General features: G+C 54.5%; 1 protein-coding gene across 1 annotated transcript in view; it reads right to left on the bottom strand.

Moving 5' to 3' along the window:
- Positions 1-304: 304 nt before the first annotated feature.
- Positions 305-13,267, bottom strand: part of SSUH2 (ssu-2 homolog) — a gene marked incomplete at its 3' end in the record, with an annotated part of 29,389 nt that continues 16,426 nt past the window's right edge. Inside the window, exons 4-12 of the mRNA XM_081159597.1 lie at positions 12,201-12,330; positions 10,431-10,491; positions 9,370-9,494; positions 8,331-8,393; positions 7,080-7,165; positions 5,648-5,740; positions 5,078-5,183; positions 3,143-3,253; positions 305-451 (exon numbers count right to left, since the gene is read on the bottom strand). Of these exons, the coding sequence (XP_081015723.1) occupies positions 305-451; positions 3,143-3,253; positions 5,078-5,183; positions 5,648-5,740; positions 7,080-7,165; positions 8,331-8,393; positions 9,370-9,494; positions 10,431-10,491; positions 12,201-12,330 (922 nt within the window). The remainder of the gene's footprint in view (positions 452-3,142; positions 3,254-5,077; positions 5,184-5,647; positions 5,741-7,079; positions 7,166-8,330; positions 8,394-9,369; positions 9,495-10,430; positions 10,492-12,200; positions 12,331-13,267) is intronic.

Below are 13,267 nucleotides of genomic sequence, written 5' to 3' on the forward strand. Positions count from 1 at the left end.
AAAAGAGGAATCAAACCCTGCTCAGTCGGGGCACTGGCCTTGGCTTTGTGCTCCCACCATTTAAACTGTTTGTCCTAAAGGAACGTGTGAAGTTGAATTCTTGCAGGTTAAACACAGGATGGATTCCGCCAGAAGAGCTCCAGAAAGGCTGCGGCTTGACAGACGATAAGCTGAATTCTCCAGGAGGACAGACACCCCAGGGTTGGTAAGCGATTGTCCAATGTAGCCAACAGTGAGTGAACTCAGACCCTGGCGGTCCTCCCCGGGGAACGCGCGAGGCGGGCTGAGGGGGAGCCGTGGCGAGTCAGACAATGGTGCAGCCGCAGCAGTACTGCTCGGGGTAGTCGGCCGCGTACACCCTGTGGTCGGTGCCATAGATGTAGTAGACATTAGTCTTTCCTTGGTACCAGTAGTGAACTTCCGTGAGGGGGATCAGCTCGATGGTCTGGCGCTGAGGAAACAATTGGCCAGGAAAAGCTTCAGTGTTCTGTTCAAGTCACTCGCCTGCTCAAGAACTGTCGATAGCTCCCTACTACCTGTAGGGTGAAGTTCGTGCTCTGGACTTGGCATTTTGGCTGCAATCTGCCTTTCTAGATGGATCTCCCACCATATTCCTTCAGATACCCTAAGCTCTGGCCCAAACTGAACCACCGTCTGATTCTAGGTTTTACGAAGTGGAGACACAGGCATCCCCAAAGGAGTCATGGGATGTATGGAGAGTCACCAACCAAATAGGACATCTTCCAGAAACATTAATTTTGAGATTGGGGGGGGTGGGATAGAGAGAGGTAGAGGACAGTCATTTTAAACATTTTGATATTACAATAACCATGGACATATTAGGAAGTGGATTATACAATTTGAATTCAAATTTTAAGATAAAACATTGACTCCAAAGAAATTCCCAAGTTTGATAGGCTGTTTCAGGCTTATTTTCTCAGGCCCCTCCCTCCCCACCATGATTTTGCATTGACCCTCCTTTGAGAAAAGTCTCCAATATTCCCCTCCTTTTACAAATGGGGAAACTGAGGCCCATGGGCTCATGGAATTTTCAGTTTGGAAGATCATCTAGGTCAAGCCCCATCTACTCTCCATAGCTGGACCTATTTAATGCTCAAATTTCCTCCCCAGCATCCACCTCTGCCTAAGAGCCTGGGACACTTGCTCCCTCCTACAACCTGGTCCTGAAGTCTCTCATTCTCTGGCCTCTTCTCTGAGCAATGGCTCAAAAACCTTCCCAAATCCAGGGGCTCTGAATGGAACTAGCAGCCCCATGTTGGGAGAGACAACTGGCCACCCACTGAGGTACCCATCCCCATTAGCTTTCGATGCTAATGTCAGCTACAGACACAGTTGACATAGGAAAGTTACCCCTAATAGTTGAAGCGAAGCTTTCTTGGGGATATCCTGTGGGCCAGGCTTCATGTCAAAACCCTAAATTCTTCTGCACTGGATGTTCCCCTGTCCCAAACCCAGAGGGAGGTGGTGCAGCTGGCCCAGGATCAGACCCTCCTTAGGAAAAGAGTACAAGTCCTATGGCTGTAGATGGTGGTCCAAGTCCCTGGGGAAAGGGTGAAACAGGCTGGGGAGGGGGTTTTGAGAAGTAGGTCCCCACTGTACTGGGGGGAGCCATGACATTGTGGCGGGGGGGATCAGAGTCAAGGTGTGCTTTTTTCACAAAGCTTTCTGTGGGATCTCACACTTCCTTTATCTGGGCCTCAGTTTCCTCATCTGTAAAATGGGGATAAAACTTGTATGTCACAGAATTGTTGAGAAACCAAATGAGATCGTGAGACTGAGTTTACTCCATATGCCAGAAACTGGTCTCCAAGTGATAACTTTGGAAATAAAAGGTAGAAGGCCTCTCTTGACATTTTGGTACAGAGGATTATTCACGGTCTTCAAGACATGGAGACAACCAAAGCGTCCTTTGATAGATGATTGGGTAAAGAAGATGTGGTGCATATTTACAATGGGATACTACTCAGCCATAAGACAAGATGAAATACTGCCATCTGCGACAGCATGGATGGATCTTGAGAACATCACGCTACGCGAAATAACTCAGACAGAAAAAGTCAAGAGCCATACGACTTCACTCATATGTGGGATATAAAACTGAGAGCAAAAAATGAGCAAACAGACAAAAATTCACAGGCACAGACGCAGTATGGTGATTATCAGAGGGGAAGGGGGTGGAGGGAGGTCGAAGAGGGTAAAGGGGGTCAAATAGGTGGTGTTGGAAGGAGACGAGACTTGGGGTGGTGAGCACACGATGCAATATACAGATGCTGTTTTATAGAACTGTACACTTGAAACCTATATAATCTTATTAACCAATGTCCTTCCAATACATTTAATAAAATTTTAAAAGAGAAACTGTCTCATCCTTACAACCCCCCTGAGGCCGTTGTAGTATTTCTCTTTGCACGGGTGAGAAGCTGGACTTCGAAGAGGGGGAAGTAGATGGCCCATGACCAGGTTAGAGTGCAGGAGAACGGGGCTGGGCCTGCTTCCCCCTGAGAGACCCCCTCACAGGGCTGGCGCTGGGCATTCCCCCTCCAAACCCCCACCTTCCAGCGGCTGCTGGCCAGCTCCTGAGAATGCCCTTCGGGGGAAACAGCGGGCACTACTGCCACCTAGTGGCCACCAGAATGCAGCACCAAAGCCACACAAGCCCTGGCAGCCAGCCCCTGCCCGCGGGAGGCTTGGGGACCGCAGGCTGGAACTTGTGCCCTGAGGGGCAGGGCGCTGGGTTCCCACCCTGCCTAAGACCCTGGGTCTCCCCTCGCCTCTCTCAATACGAAGGAGGTTCGGATCAAAATCACACGGAGCCACATTCCTGCTTGAACCCTGCAATAGCTTCCTGTCCCTCTCAGGATAAAAGTACAAACTTGTCACCATGGACTACGTGGCCGGCTCCGCTCGCTGCCTCAGGCCACACTGGCCCCAGCTCAGTCCCCAGTACTCCCCGTGTTCCCCAGGCTGGGGCTCTTCCCGGCCACCCTGCCATTCTCAGGAAGGAGCCCCCAGCAGAGGGAACGTCTCATTTCCTCCCTTATGTGACCGGAGGGACAGTGTCCTTGGAGCCCCCGCCCGGCCCAGAAGCCTCCCCTGCCAACAGCCCCAGGCCCCCGCTCACCTGCTGAAGGACGCGGGCTCTGGAGGCCAGGGTGGCGGCACTGTGCTGGGCGATGCCCCGCTGGGAGGCCAGCGAGATCTCCCGCAGGGGGAAGTCCACGAGGGGGTACACCTGGGGGAGACACACCCACCGCGCTGCTCTGACCAAGCGTCGGCACCTGGAGCCCTGGCGATCGATCGACCTCAGGTGGAAGGGAGAGCCAGCCCGCACGGGGAAGGGCCGAGGCCCTGCGGCAAGCGGGTGGGTTGCTTAAGCTCCACAGACCCCGATTACCCACATTCTGTTGGTAATGCCACCGAAAGGGGACAGTCACAGGGCACTCCGCCACCTGCAGCCCGCTCCGTCACCCAGCGAGCCTCTGAGGCTGCCCGGCGCGGGTGGGTGCAGGTCCTGGAGGGATGAGTGAGGCTGCGGGAGCCGCAGCGATGGGGCCAAGAAAGGCTGGGAAATATTAGCCACGGGGAAGAAGGGAGACCTGACAGTTCCAGCTCGAGGGCATTACGCTCAGTGAGATAAGTCAGACAGAGAAAGACAAGTACCATATGTTCTCACTTGTATATGGAACCTAAAAAAACAAAACAAGCAAACCCATAAATGCAGAGAACAGACTGATGGTTGCCAGAGGTGGGGTGAGGGGTGGGTGAAGTGGGTGAGGGGGTGGAAAGGCACAGACTTCCAGTTATGAAGCAAGTCCGAGGGATCTAATGCACGGCATGGTGGCTGGAGTAAAGACTATGGTGTTGGATATTTGAAAGTCGCTGAGAGAATAGATCTTAAAAGTTCTCGTTACAAGAAAAAATATATAATGATGTATGGTGATGAATGTTAATAAGACTTATTGTGGTGATCATTTCATAACATATACATATATCAAATCATTGTGCTAAATACCTAAAACTAATATAATGATATGTCAGTTGTATCTCAATTTTTTTTAAATGCATATAACAAAGTGAAAGAAGTCAATCTGAAAAGATCACATACAGTAAAGAAGAAAGAAACAAAGAGAGAGAGAGAGAGAAGGAGAGGGAGAGAGAAAGGAGAGAGAGAGAAGAAATAAAAGGAGGCTGAGCACCCGACCCTCTCAGAGGAAGCAGCGTGAGGACCCCGCTCACGCTTCCCATTACGACCACGCTCCCTGCCACGGCCTGCAGCAGGGACGGCAAATCTTTTCTGTAAAGGGCCACATAGTAAATACTTCAGGCTTTGTGGGCAGAGGCTCTCTGTCTCAACTACTCGGCTCTGCCCTCGCAGCACAAAGCCAGCCACAGGCAATACAGGAACAAACAGGCATGGCTATGTTATGATAAAACTTTATTGATAAAGGCAGGCCGAGGGCCGGAGTTTGCCAACCCCTGATCTGGCTGCTGGCACGGCTCGTGTCTTAGCTCCTCACTCCGCCTGGGTCACCGCCCTCCAGGGCCACTGCTCTCTGTCCTTCAAAGCCTCTGCCGTGCTGTTCCCTGCTGGACACGATTCACTCCCCACTGCACTGTGTTCAGGTCTTGGCCCACTGTCACCACCACCATCACCCGACCCCTGCTGAGACAACACCCCTGCCTTTCCTGCCCCTCACCTGGTTGCATATTTCTCAACGACCCTCGCTGCCCTCTCACATTGTGCTGGGATGTTATTATCTTCTCCCCCACCAGGCTGTGAGAGCTATGAGGCAGGGATTTTGTTGGACGGTATCCCCAGGGCCCAGAATGGTGCCTCTTACAGGACAGGGGTCTCTAAGTGTGTGGAAGGGAGGGAGAAGGGAGGGAGAGTCCAATATGTGAAATTCAAGGGAGGACGGGCCCCACGGGGTCCCAGATCCCTGTGTCCTGTCCGGCAACTCTGTTCCCTCTGCCTGTCCCAAATGCTTGCAGCCCCCCGAAAGCCAGAAGAGCCAGGAGGAGCGCAGCTTCCGCGGGGGGCTCTGCAAAGCCTCACCATCGTGTTTTCATCCTTAAAGATGTTCTCTCCTCTGGCTTTAGCTAGGAGCTCCCCGGGGCAGCTGGGCTGGTGCTCAGACACGAACTCGAACAGGCTGTTCTTCCTGGAGGTGAAGAGGGCCAGGCGGGCTAAGAAGGGGGGTCTGGAATCACACAGACCTGGGCTGCAGGGCTGGTGTTACCTGAACTGGGAAACCAGCCAACTGGGAAACAGGACAGCTCCGCCCTGTTTCCTCATATCACCCTTCCTTCCCTGTGAGCACTTAGCAGAGGGCCCAGCAGGAGAAACCCTTAAGGCCTGGGAGCCTCCCCGGACGTGGGAATTTAGGACACAGCCAGGGGCACCCAGGAACTGAGTGATGCCAGAATGTGAACTAGGGTCCGTTCTAAAGCCCGCCAGCATCCCGCACCCCTGCCGCCTCTTCCCAAGGATCCCTAAGCCCTTTGCTCCCAGCGGGTCCCTGTATTGTGAAAGCCCCGCCCATGTGGCGTTTCTCTGCAGAAACCAGTCCAGGCCACATGCCCCAGCTACAGCCGCAGGGCCACGCACTGAGCCACCGCCACATACCACATGATGACCAGCTGGATGAAGTGCAGCAGTTTCTTTTCCCCTTTGCAGGTGGCACAGGTCTTGTTCCCACTCCCTGAGCACGTGCCGCACCTGAGAGGGACACACTGTCAGCACCACTCAGATACTCATGGGACCTGGTGGCTTCTGGAGGCCCCCACCCCCAAATCCTCCCTCATAGAGGGGGACTGTGGTGGGCATGGATTGCTTCCACCTTCCCACCATCTAGACTTCTTGCTTTTAGAGGCAGTGCCCCAATTTCCCTTCTCCCACCCTTCTCCCACCCAGTCTATATGGTTCATAGGCTTCCCCCTCCCATTCTATGACCAGCTTGGGGCCTTGGCCTGGCCAGTCAGCTTTTTCCATCTCCCTGGCCACAGTGGCTGATACAAAGATGGCCACATGACCCAGGTAAATGCAATGAGATCCACCCTAGAACTTTTGTTGGAACTTTCAGAACAGGGACATCCTTTTCTACTGAGGTTCCTAAGCTTGGAGGTGCTGATGGTCCCCTCCGCCACGACGAGAGACAGCTTGCCTGAGACTGAAACCAACACAAAGGAAAGCACAGTGGGAATGGACACAGATTCCTGATGACATTGTTTAAGCACCTGGATCCAGCCATACCTGAAGCCATCCCAGAAATATACTCCTGGATGTTTGTTACACGGGGCTGTAAATTTACTTTTTTGCTGAAGCCAGTTTGAATTGGATTTATTTTGCTTGTAAATGAAAGAAACCTGAGTTTCATTCAGCATCAAATGCCTTCTTTACGAATCACAGGTGGCAGGTCCACTAAAGCTTCGCCATCTGGCTTGTTAGAAGGATGGCCTGGGCCTCAATGAGCTAAAAGTGTTTTTAACCAACATAACTTTGAACAGTTTCACTCTTCATGGGTTCCTGTTTCCCTTTAAAGATTTATAACTACATTAAAGGACATGATTTACAAAATGCCATGCCCCTCTGTTTGCAAAGGCCTGTGAGCAGAGATGAAATTTTGTTGATTGTTTAGTAAATCAACCAACCTTCCTTGACTCCTCCATTCACACCCTGCAATGAGTTAAAAATAAGGGTTTGCCCCCCACAGGCCCAGATCCTCAAAGAGTTAAGAATCTCACCTTTGGGTGGTTTTCTATATTCCTTCCCCATCCCACCACGTGAGCAGGAACAGGTCTCCTCTCCCTACACCGCCCTCCTCCTTCCTGCACTGCCTTGCTCCTTACACCTGACCCACAGATTGCTTGATGAGTTCCAGTCTTGTCCAGAAATATCAGGCCTCAAGAAAAGCCCACACCCTCCACAAATATTTACAAGCACCTCCTATTCACAGAGCTCTGGGGACACAGAAGTGACAAGGCAGACAGGGTGCCTGGTTGCCTTCCAACAGGGCAGACAATGGAAAAGCAAGAAAGCCAGGGAGACCAGCTCATACCTGTGCCTGCCGGACCCCGAGCACATCTGACACCTCCCAGGGTGCTTGGCTCTGCGCTTGGCTCCACTGCAGGATGGGCACCTCACCTGTGGACACACCACGGCCTCAGTACCCCCTGGCCTCCCAGGGAAGTGGGGAAAAGAGCGTTCTAAGACATGGTTCAAATCCCAGCCTGGTGACTTTGAGCAAGCCCCTTCCTCTCCCTGGGCCTCCATCCCTTCACCCGTAAAATGGGAGGGTTGGACGCAGTTGTACCTTTCAGAGACCCTACATCCTAACATCCCTGGGACATCAGCCTCTCCTGCTCCTCACTGACCCCCGTGAACCCTGGGACTGCCCCTTAACCACACAGCCATGGCCAGAGGGAGCAGGAAGAGGGCAGGGGGGCCGAGGGACCTGGTGCTGGACACGGGGATCTCATGTTGGAAAGGTCCCTAGAGGTGACGCAGGCAATGCTCTCGTAGTTGGCTCAGGGTGGCTCCGGAGACATTCCAGGGGAACCCTGAGGGCGGAGGGAGAGGAGGTGGAGGGGCAGGGGTGGAGGAAGGCTCAGAAACGGCCTCAGGAAGGGGCTCTGGGGAAGCCATGAGGAGGCGAAAGGCAGGAGTGAAGGTATAGGCTAGACGGGGCGTGGCCGCAGCTGGCCCCGAAGGTGCTGCCCAGGTGGGCAGAGGAGTGAGCGCCCAGGAGCTGGAAGGAGGGCACCAGCGGGGCGGAGTGGCAGGCGGGCCATGCAAGGATCGAGGAAGACACGGCTCCGAGCGACAAGAGGCCAGGGTGTGTCCAAAGGCTTAGGTGTACCTGGGAGAACAAAGAATACGAAAGGAGCCTGGTTCTGCTCCTGGGATGGCTCGTGGCCCTGAAAGTGTTTGAAAAAAAGGCTGATGCCACGAGAGCCTGGCCGTGCGCTCAGGGGCCTGGACTGGGTTGAATAGTGCCCCAGACAGCAGGGGGTCCCCGGTGGGAAGGATCCCAGGCCCTAGTGCTCTTCCCGGGCCTAGTGCCAAGCAGGAACTCAATGAACATTTGTAGATGGATGAGAAAAGAAGAGAAAAATTAAAATTATAAACCATCAGAGTGAAAAAGGTCAACTTTCCCATTTTACAGATGGGAAAACAGAGGCCCAGCAAGGGGGAATGACTTGCCTGAGGTCCACTGGTAGTGTGGGGAGCCCCAGGCCCCCAGCCCAGCCCTCGGTCCAGGTGGGGCTCCTCCACCGGCACTACGTATCAACAGCCACACCTGACTCACCATGCAGGCCCCATGGCAGCCGCTGCACTTGTAGCGTCCGCGCCCTTGGCATTTGTGGCATTCCTGAAGGTGAAACGCCGTCCTTGGATCTAGTTCCTCAGACACCTGCTGTGTCGCCACCTCCACCCCCACCCCCACCCCCACCCCCGTGTCTCCATCCCAAAGAGAGGTGCAGCCATTCAGAGCCAGAGGGGAAGATGGCCATTCCCACTTGACCACGATTCCAAAGGGCCTTAAATGCCAAGCCCAGGAGATCCTGTTACCGCTTCCTCAGAGCCCAGCCCAGCCTGTCCTGGAGGCTAAGAAGGGGACTTGCTCTCCAAGTCCCATCTCCTAACTCACGCTCCCAGGCTAAACCACAGAGGCCGGTTAAGGAGCTAAAGTGGCCCCTGGGAGTAGAAGCCATGAAAAATTCACAGCGTTCTTGTGAACGGCAACAAGCTAGCCCCTGGACTTTAAGCACTGGGTCAACACAGCTTCTCCGCTCTCGAGGAAAGACTGGAACGCTCTGCTGAGCTCTCAGGGTCCCCCCATCTCGTAGTGCTACAAAAACAGGGGTAAGTCACATGCTCGAATCAAGTTCCAGAGTGGAGACAAGACAGGTAATCAGATGAGACCATAACATAAAGTGTCTTGGCTTGGCTTTTGTCATACGTTAGGTCACCCTCGCTTCATGTTGAGATTACGTTTCTGTAAACAGGACAGAAGTTAAATCCGGCTCCCCTACTGACTGCCATGAAAAACCCCAAGGACGTTTTCACTTTATACGCTTCATTCAGCACCTCAGCCATTTACTGTCAGGCCAAGGGGGCCGGGTGAGGGGATAAACACTCAGAGGGGTTAGAAATTTGAATGCTCACCATTTAAAGCTGGTGACAATTTTTGTAAATGGGACCTTTCTTTTGCTATGTGCATTGACGTCCCAGAAATAAACCAACAGTCTGGAGTTGGGGTTTCCTCTCCAGGATAATGTTTCGGGAAATCTACAGTCCCTGGATAACCAGGTCGGGAGAAGGGCGTGTTATGATAATCGTGTTACCTTGACCAGTGACGAGTGAGGGACCTGGAACTTCCTGGTTTCTTCCTGAAACATCGGGGGAACCTGGACCTTGATGTCCCAAAGCCTGGGGGAGGTCCCTCTTCGTGGCCCATCTACCAAGTGGTCTGACACAGAAGCGGATCATTGTGAGAACAGCAAACAGTGGCCAGGACAAGCTTTCATTCATTCACCAGGTAGCACAGGGCCTTCCCTTGGTGCCAGGCATTAGGCTAGACCCTGGGCTACAAGGAAGGGTAGACATGGGTCCCCTTGGAGTCCTTAGTTAAGCACCCAAGCTTTGGGGTTGAGAGACTTGGGCTTGATTCCTGGTTCTTCTACTTTCTTGCTGTGTAATTCCAGTCAAGTTACATCACCTCTCTGACCTTCAGTTGTCTCATCTCTAAAATGGGCATAATGATGGCACTTACCATAGAGGACGGTAGTGAAAATTACACAGAAGAAAAAATATAAGTGCTAGCACAGGGCTGGCACAGATGAAGCCTCAATAAACAAGGACTGTTTATTGAGGACTGTCTCCTCCGTTCAAGGAAACAGACTCAGCTACAGCCACAAGGGTAAGTGCTGTGGCCAAGAGTCACATAAAGGGCTCTGAAAACCCAGAACACTGGCCCATTCTGCCCGGGAGGGCAGGGGCAGGAGAAGAAATTCTGAAATTCATGGAAGGGGCGACGTGGGAGTCTTGAAGGATGAACCAAAGTGATCAGCAGAGAAAACAGGCAGCATGTGGGCGTCCCAGACGGGCCTGAGGCCTTAGCGGGGCCAGCAGGGGGTTGACTAGCACAGTGAATGGGCCCAGGGGGCCTGGGGGGACAGACAGGTGCCCGAGCACACACACTGCCTGTGCCACCTACCCTGGCCGCAGCACCAGAAGCGATGGCTAAGATCAGCACTGGGACGTCTCTGAGACGAAAGCCCACCCTCTCATTTTATAGGGACAGGAAACCGAGGCTCTGAGCAGAGGAGCATCTCATTCAAGGTCAGCGGCTAAGACTAGCTCCTGCCATATTTGCTCCCAATTAAACTCATTTCAGAAAACTCACTTGTAAAGGGTTGAAATGTCCATTCGCTTATCCTGGATTCGCTGAAAGTCTCCAGTCGATACTGTAGAGAAAGACAGTGGTTTACACTCGAGCCCTTTAGGAAGACAGAGCAAAAGGAGGAAGCTGCCATCTGCCGGAGCCCAGTGGGTAACCAGAGGGTCCCCCACACGGCACGGGGTCTGCTTGCAGCACGCTGGCAGCAGCAACTTCTGTCCCTGCTGCACCAGCATGTCTGCAGGGAGGTCATCGGCCCCAGGAAACCTCTCCCGACAGGCTCACGACAGGGCGATTTCAGTCCCTGTCTCTTGGTACATAGAAACGTTCTAAGAGGCCAGTTTTGGAGCAATGATTGTCTTCTGTTAGGTGGAGGCCTCTGTAACCAACTGCCCCGAGGGTCCCCTTTGAAGGAATTGATCTGCCTGACCTCAGGATCCTCCTTCCTGATCCTGGACCACGGAATCACAAACCAGAAAGGTGCCTTGGACATCACCTGGCCCCTACTTTTTCATGTGAGGAAAGGGAGACTCAGAGAGGTCAGTGAACTTGCCCAAGGCCACACAGCTACACAGGGGCCTCTTCCCCCAGGTCCCTGCTCTAACCACTCCCTGCCAGGCTCATCTGATTTCTGTGTGATTGTGTGCTCACCTGAGGATGGCTATGCCCATGACACTAGAAAATATAGATCTAGAAGCTGTCCCTTGGCCCCGTCAATGCAGAGAGTGACATAGGAGCCTGCTGTGGTCCCCATGGTGGTCTCAGTATAAGATTTCCCTGGAGCATCGGGCCTCCGTGATGAGTAAATAATTCCTTGGCCCTGACATGACTAGGGGAAGGCAGAGGGATCTAGGATGAAGGGAGTCGATGGGCCTCTCTCAGCCCGCCCCTCATGGAAGCGGCTCAGCTTGTGTCTGAGGACATAGGCTTTGGCACCAGCAAACCTGAGTTTGAATCCCAGATCAGTCACTTCTAGCTGCATGTTTTGGGCAAGGACCTCCACCTCTCTAAACAGCCAATTCTTCCTCTATAAACTGGTGACAGAACACCCACCATGTAGGTAGCTGAGAGGATGTGATAGGACATGTGCAGCGTGCTTTACGTGATACCTAGCACATTGCAGCTTTTCAATGATGATTGGTAATAATCACTCCTTGTGTTATTACTCAGACTGCAGACCGGAGGGGTTGCAGGAGGGACCTCAGCGTCACAGACATTCACACGCACTGCTCCCCAGGCTCCTTTCTCCCATTTCCTGTCATATGAGCCCCATCAGGCCAGCCCCTCACCTGCACAGGAGCCCCACCAGGCCGGCCCCTCACCCTGCACAGGAGCCCCACCAGGCCGGCCCCTCACCCTGCACAGGAGCCCCGCCAGGCCGGCCCCTCACCTGCACAGGAGCCCCACCAGCTGGCCCCTCACCTGCACAGGAGCCCCACCAGGCCAGCCCCTCACCTGCACAGAAGCCCCACCAGCTGGCCCCTCACCTGCACAGGAGCCCCACCAGCTGGCCCCTCACCTGCACAGGAGCCCCCCAGGCCAGCCCCTCACCTGCACAGGAGCCCCACCAGCTGGCCCCTCACCTGCACAGGAGCCCCCCAGGCCAGCCCCTCACCTGCACAGGAGCCCCCCAGGCCAGCCCCTCACCTGCACAGGAGCCCCCCAGGCCAGCCCCTCACCTGCACAGGAGCCCCACCAGGCCGGCCCCTCACCTGCACAGAAGCCCCACCAGCTGGCCCCTCACCTGCACAGGAGCCCCACCAGCCGGCCCCTCACCCTGCACAGCATCTGCTGCTTCAGCTCCTGGATGACGAGATTGCTGGCGGCTGAGCTGCCATAGCAGCATTTGGAGTTCACAAAGGTGAGGAGGGCTTCACGCGCCACCTCCTCCGTCACCACAGGGACTCTGCCAGGAAGAGAGCAGAGAGGCAGGGGGTCTGTGGAGGGCCCGAGGGCTCATCCAGGCAGGCAGCCCCCTCCCTGGTCCACAGGGGTGGGGAAGCACTCAGGAGTCCATGGAGGGAGGGCGTCTCAGCAAAGGGGACCCTATGAACAGATCCCTGGGTGGGAGAGAGGACCGCAAAACGGCATCAGCTGAAGTGTGAGCTCAGGGGAAGGCTTGATAGAATATTAGAACTCAAAAAAATCCTTAAGGATGAAGTATGCCATTATGCAGATGAGGAAACAGGCACCAGAGGAGGCATCACGCAGCTGAAGAGGCAGAATTGGGCTAGACGAGGTTCCTGCCCTCGGGGGGCTTGACCTCAGCCAGAGGAGCTGTGAGCTGCTTCACACAAACACATCCGAGCCCCAGCCAACAGCGGTGCCCGCAGCTCAGCTCACGGGAGCTGGGCCAGGGAAGCAGCCAGTGGAAGGCAGACCACCAGCCCTGCTCAGCCTTCTCTCTGGACACCTCCCCTCCTGCCGGAAAAGTGTCCTGAGGCCCAGCTGCCAGGTCCCCTCCTCAGTGAAGCCCTCCTGCCCCAACCCCTCCAGTAGGCAGGCGCCCTCCCCTCCTTTCTCCACAGCAGCCCCGCTCCAGCCACATGGTCAGCCCTTCTCCTGCACACTTGTGTCTCCAGCACCCACCCCGGCTCCCAGGGGCCTGTGTGCTCGCCAGAGCTGCAGGCTGGAAGGTGGGTGGCCAGGGAGGAGAGGTGGCCAAGGGGAGGCACAAAGCTGGCCTTAACCTTGGAGCTCTGCCCCAGTCCTCGCAAAACAAGGAGGGCGTGGGCCTCTCCAGGGAGCAGCTGGCTTTTTCTGTAAAGGGCCAGAGAGTAAATGTTTCAGGCTTTGCAGGCCATCTAGTCTGTCTCACCCACTCACATCTGCTGCCAGCCAGA

This window comes from Miniopterus schreibersii (assembly GCF_964146895.1).
Source record: "Miniopterus schreibersii genome assembly, chromosome: 15".
Taxonomy (NCBI): domain Eukaryota; kingdom Metazoa; phylum Chordata; class Mammalia; order Chiroptera; family Miniopteridae; genus Miniopterus; species Miniopterus schreibersii.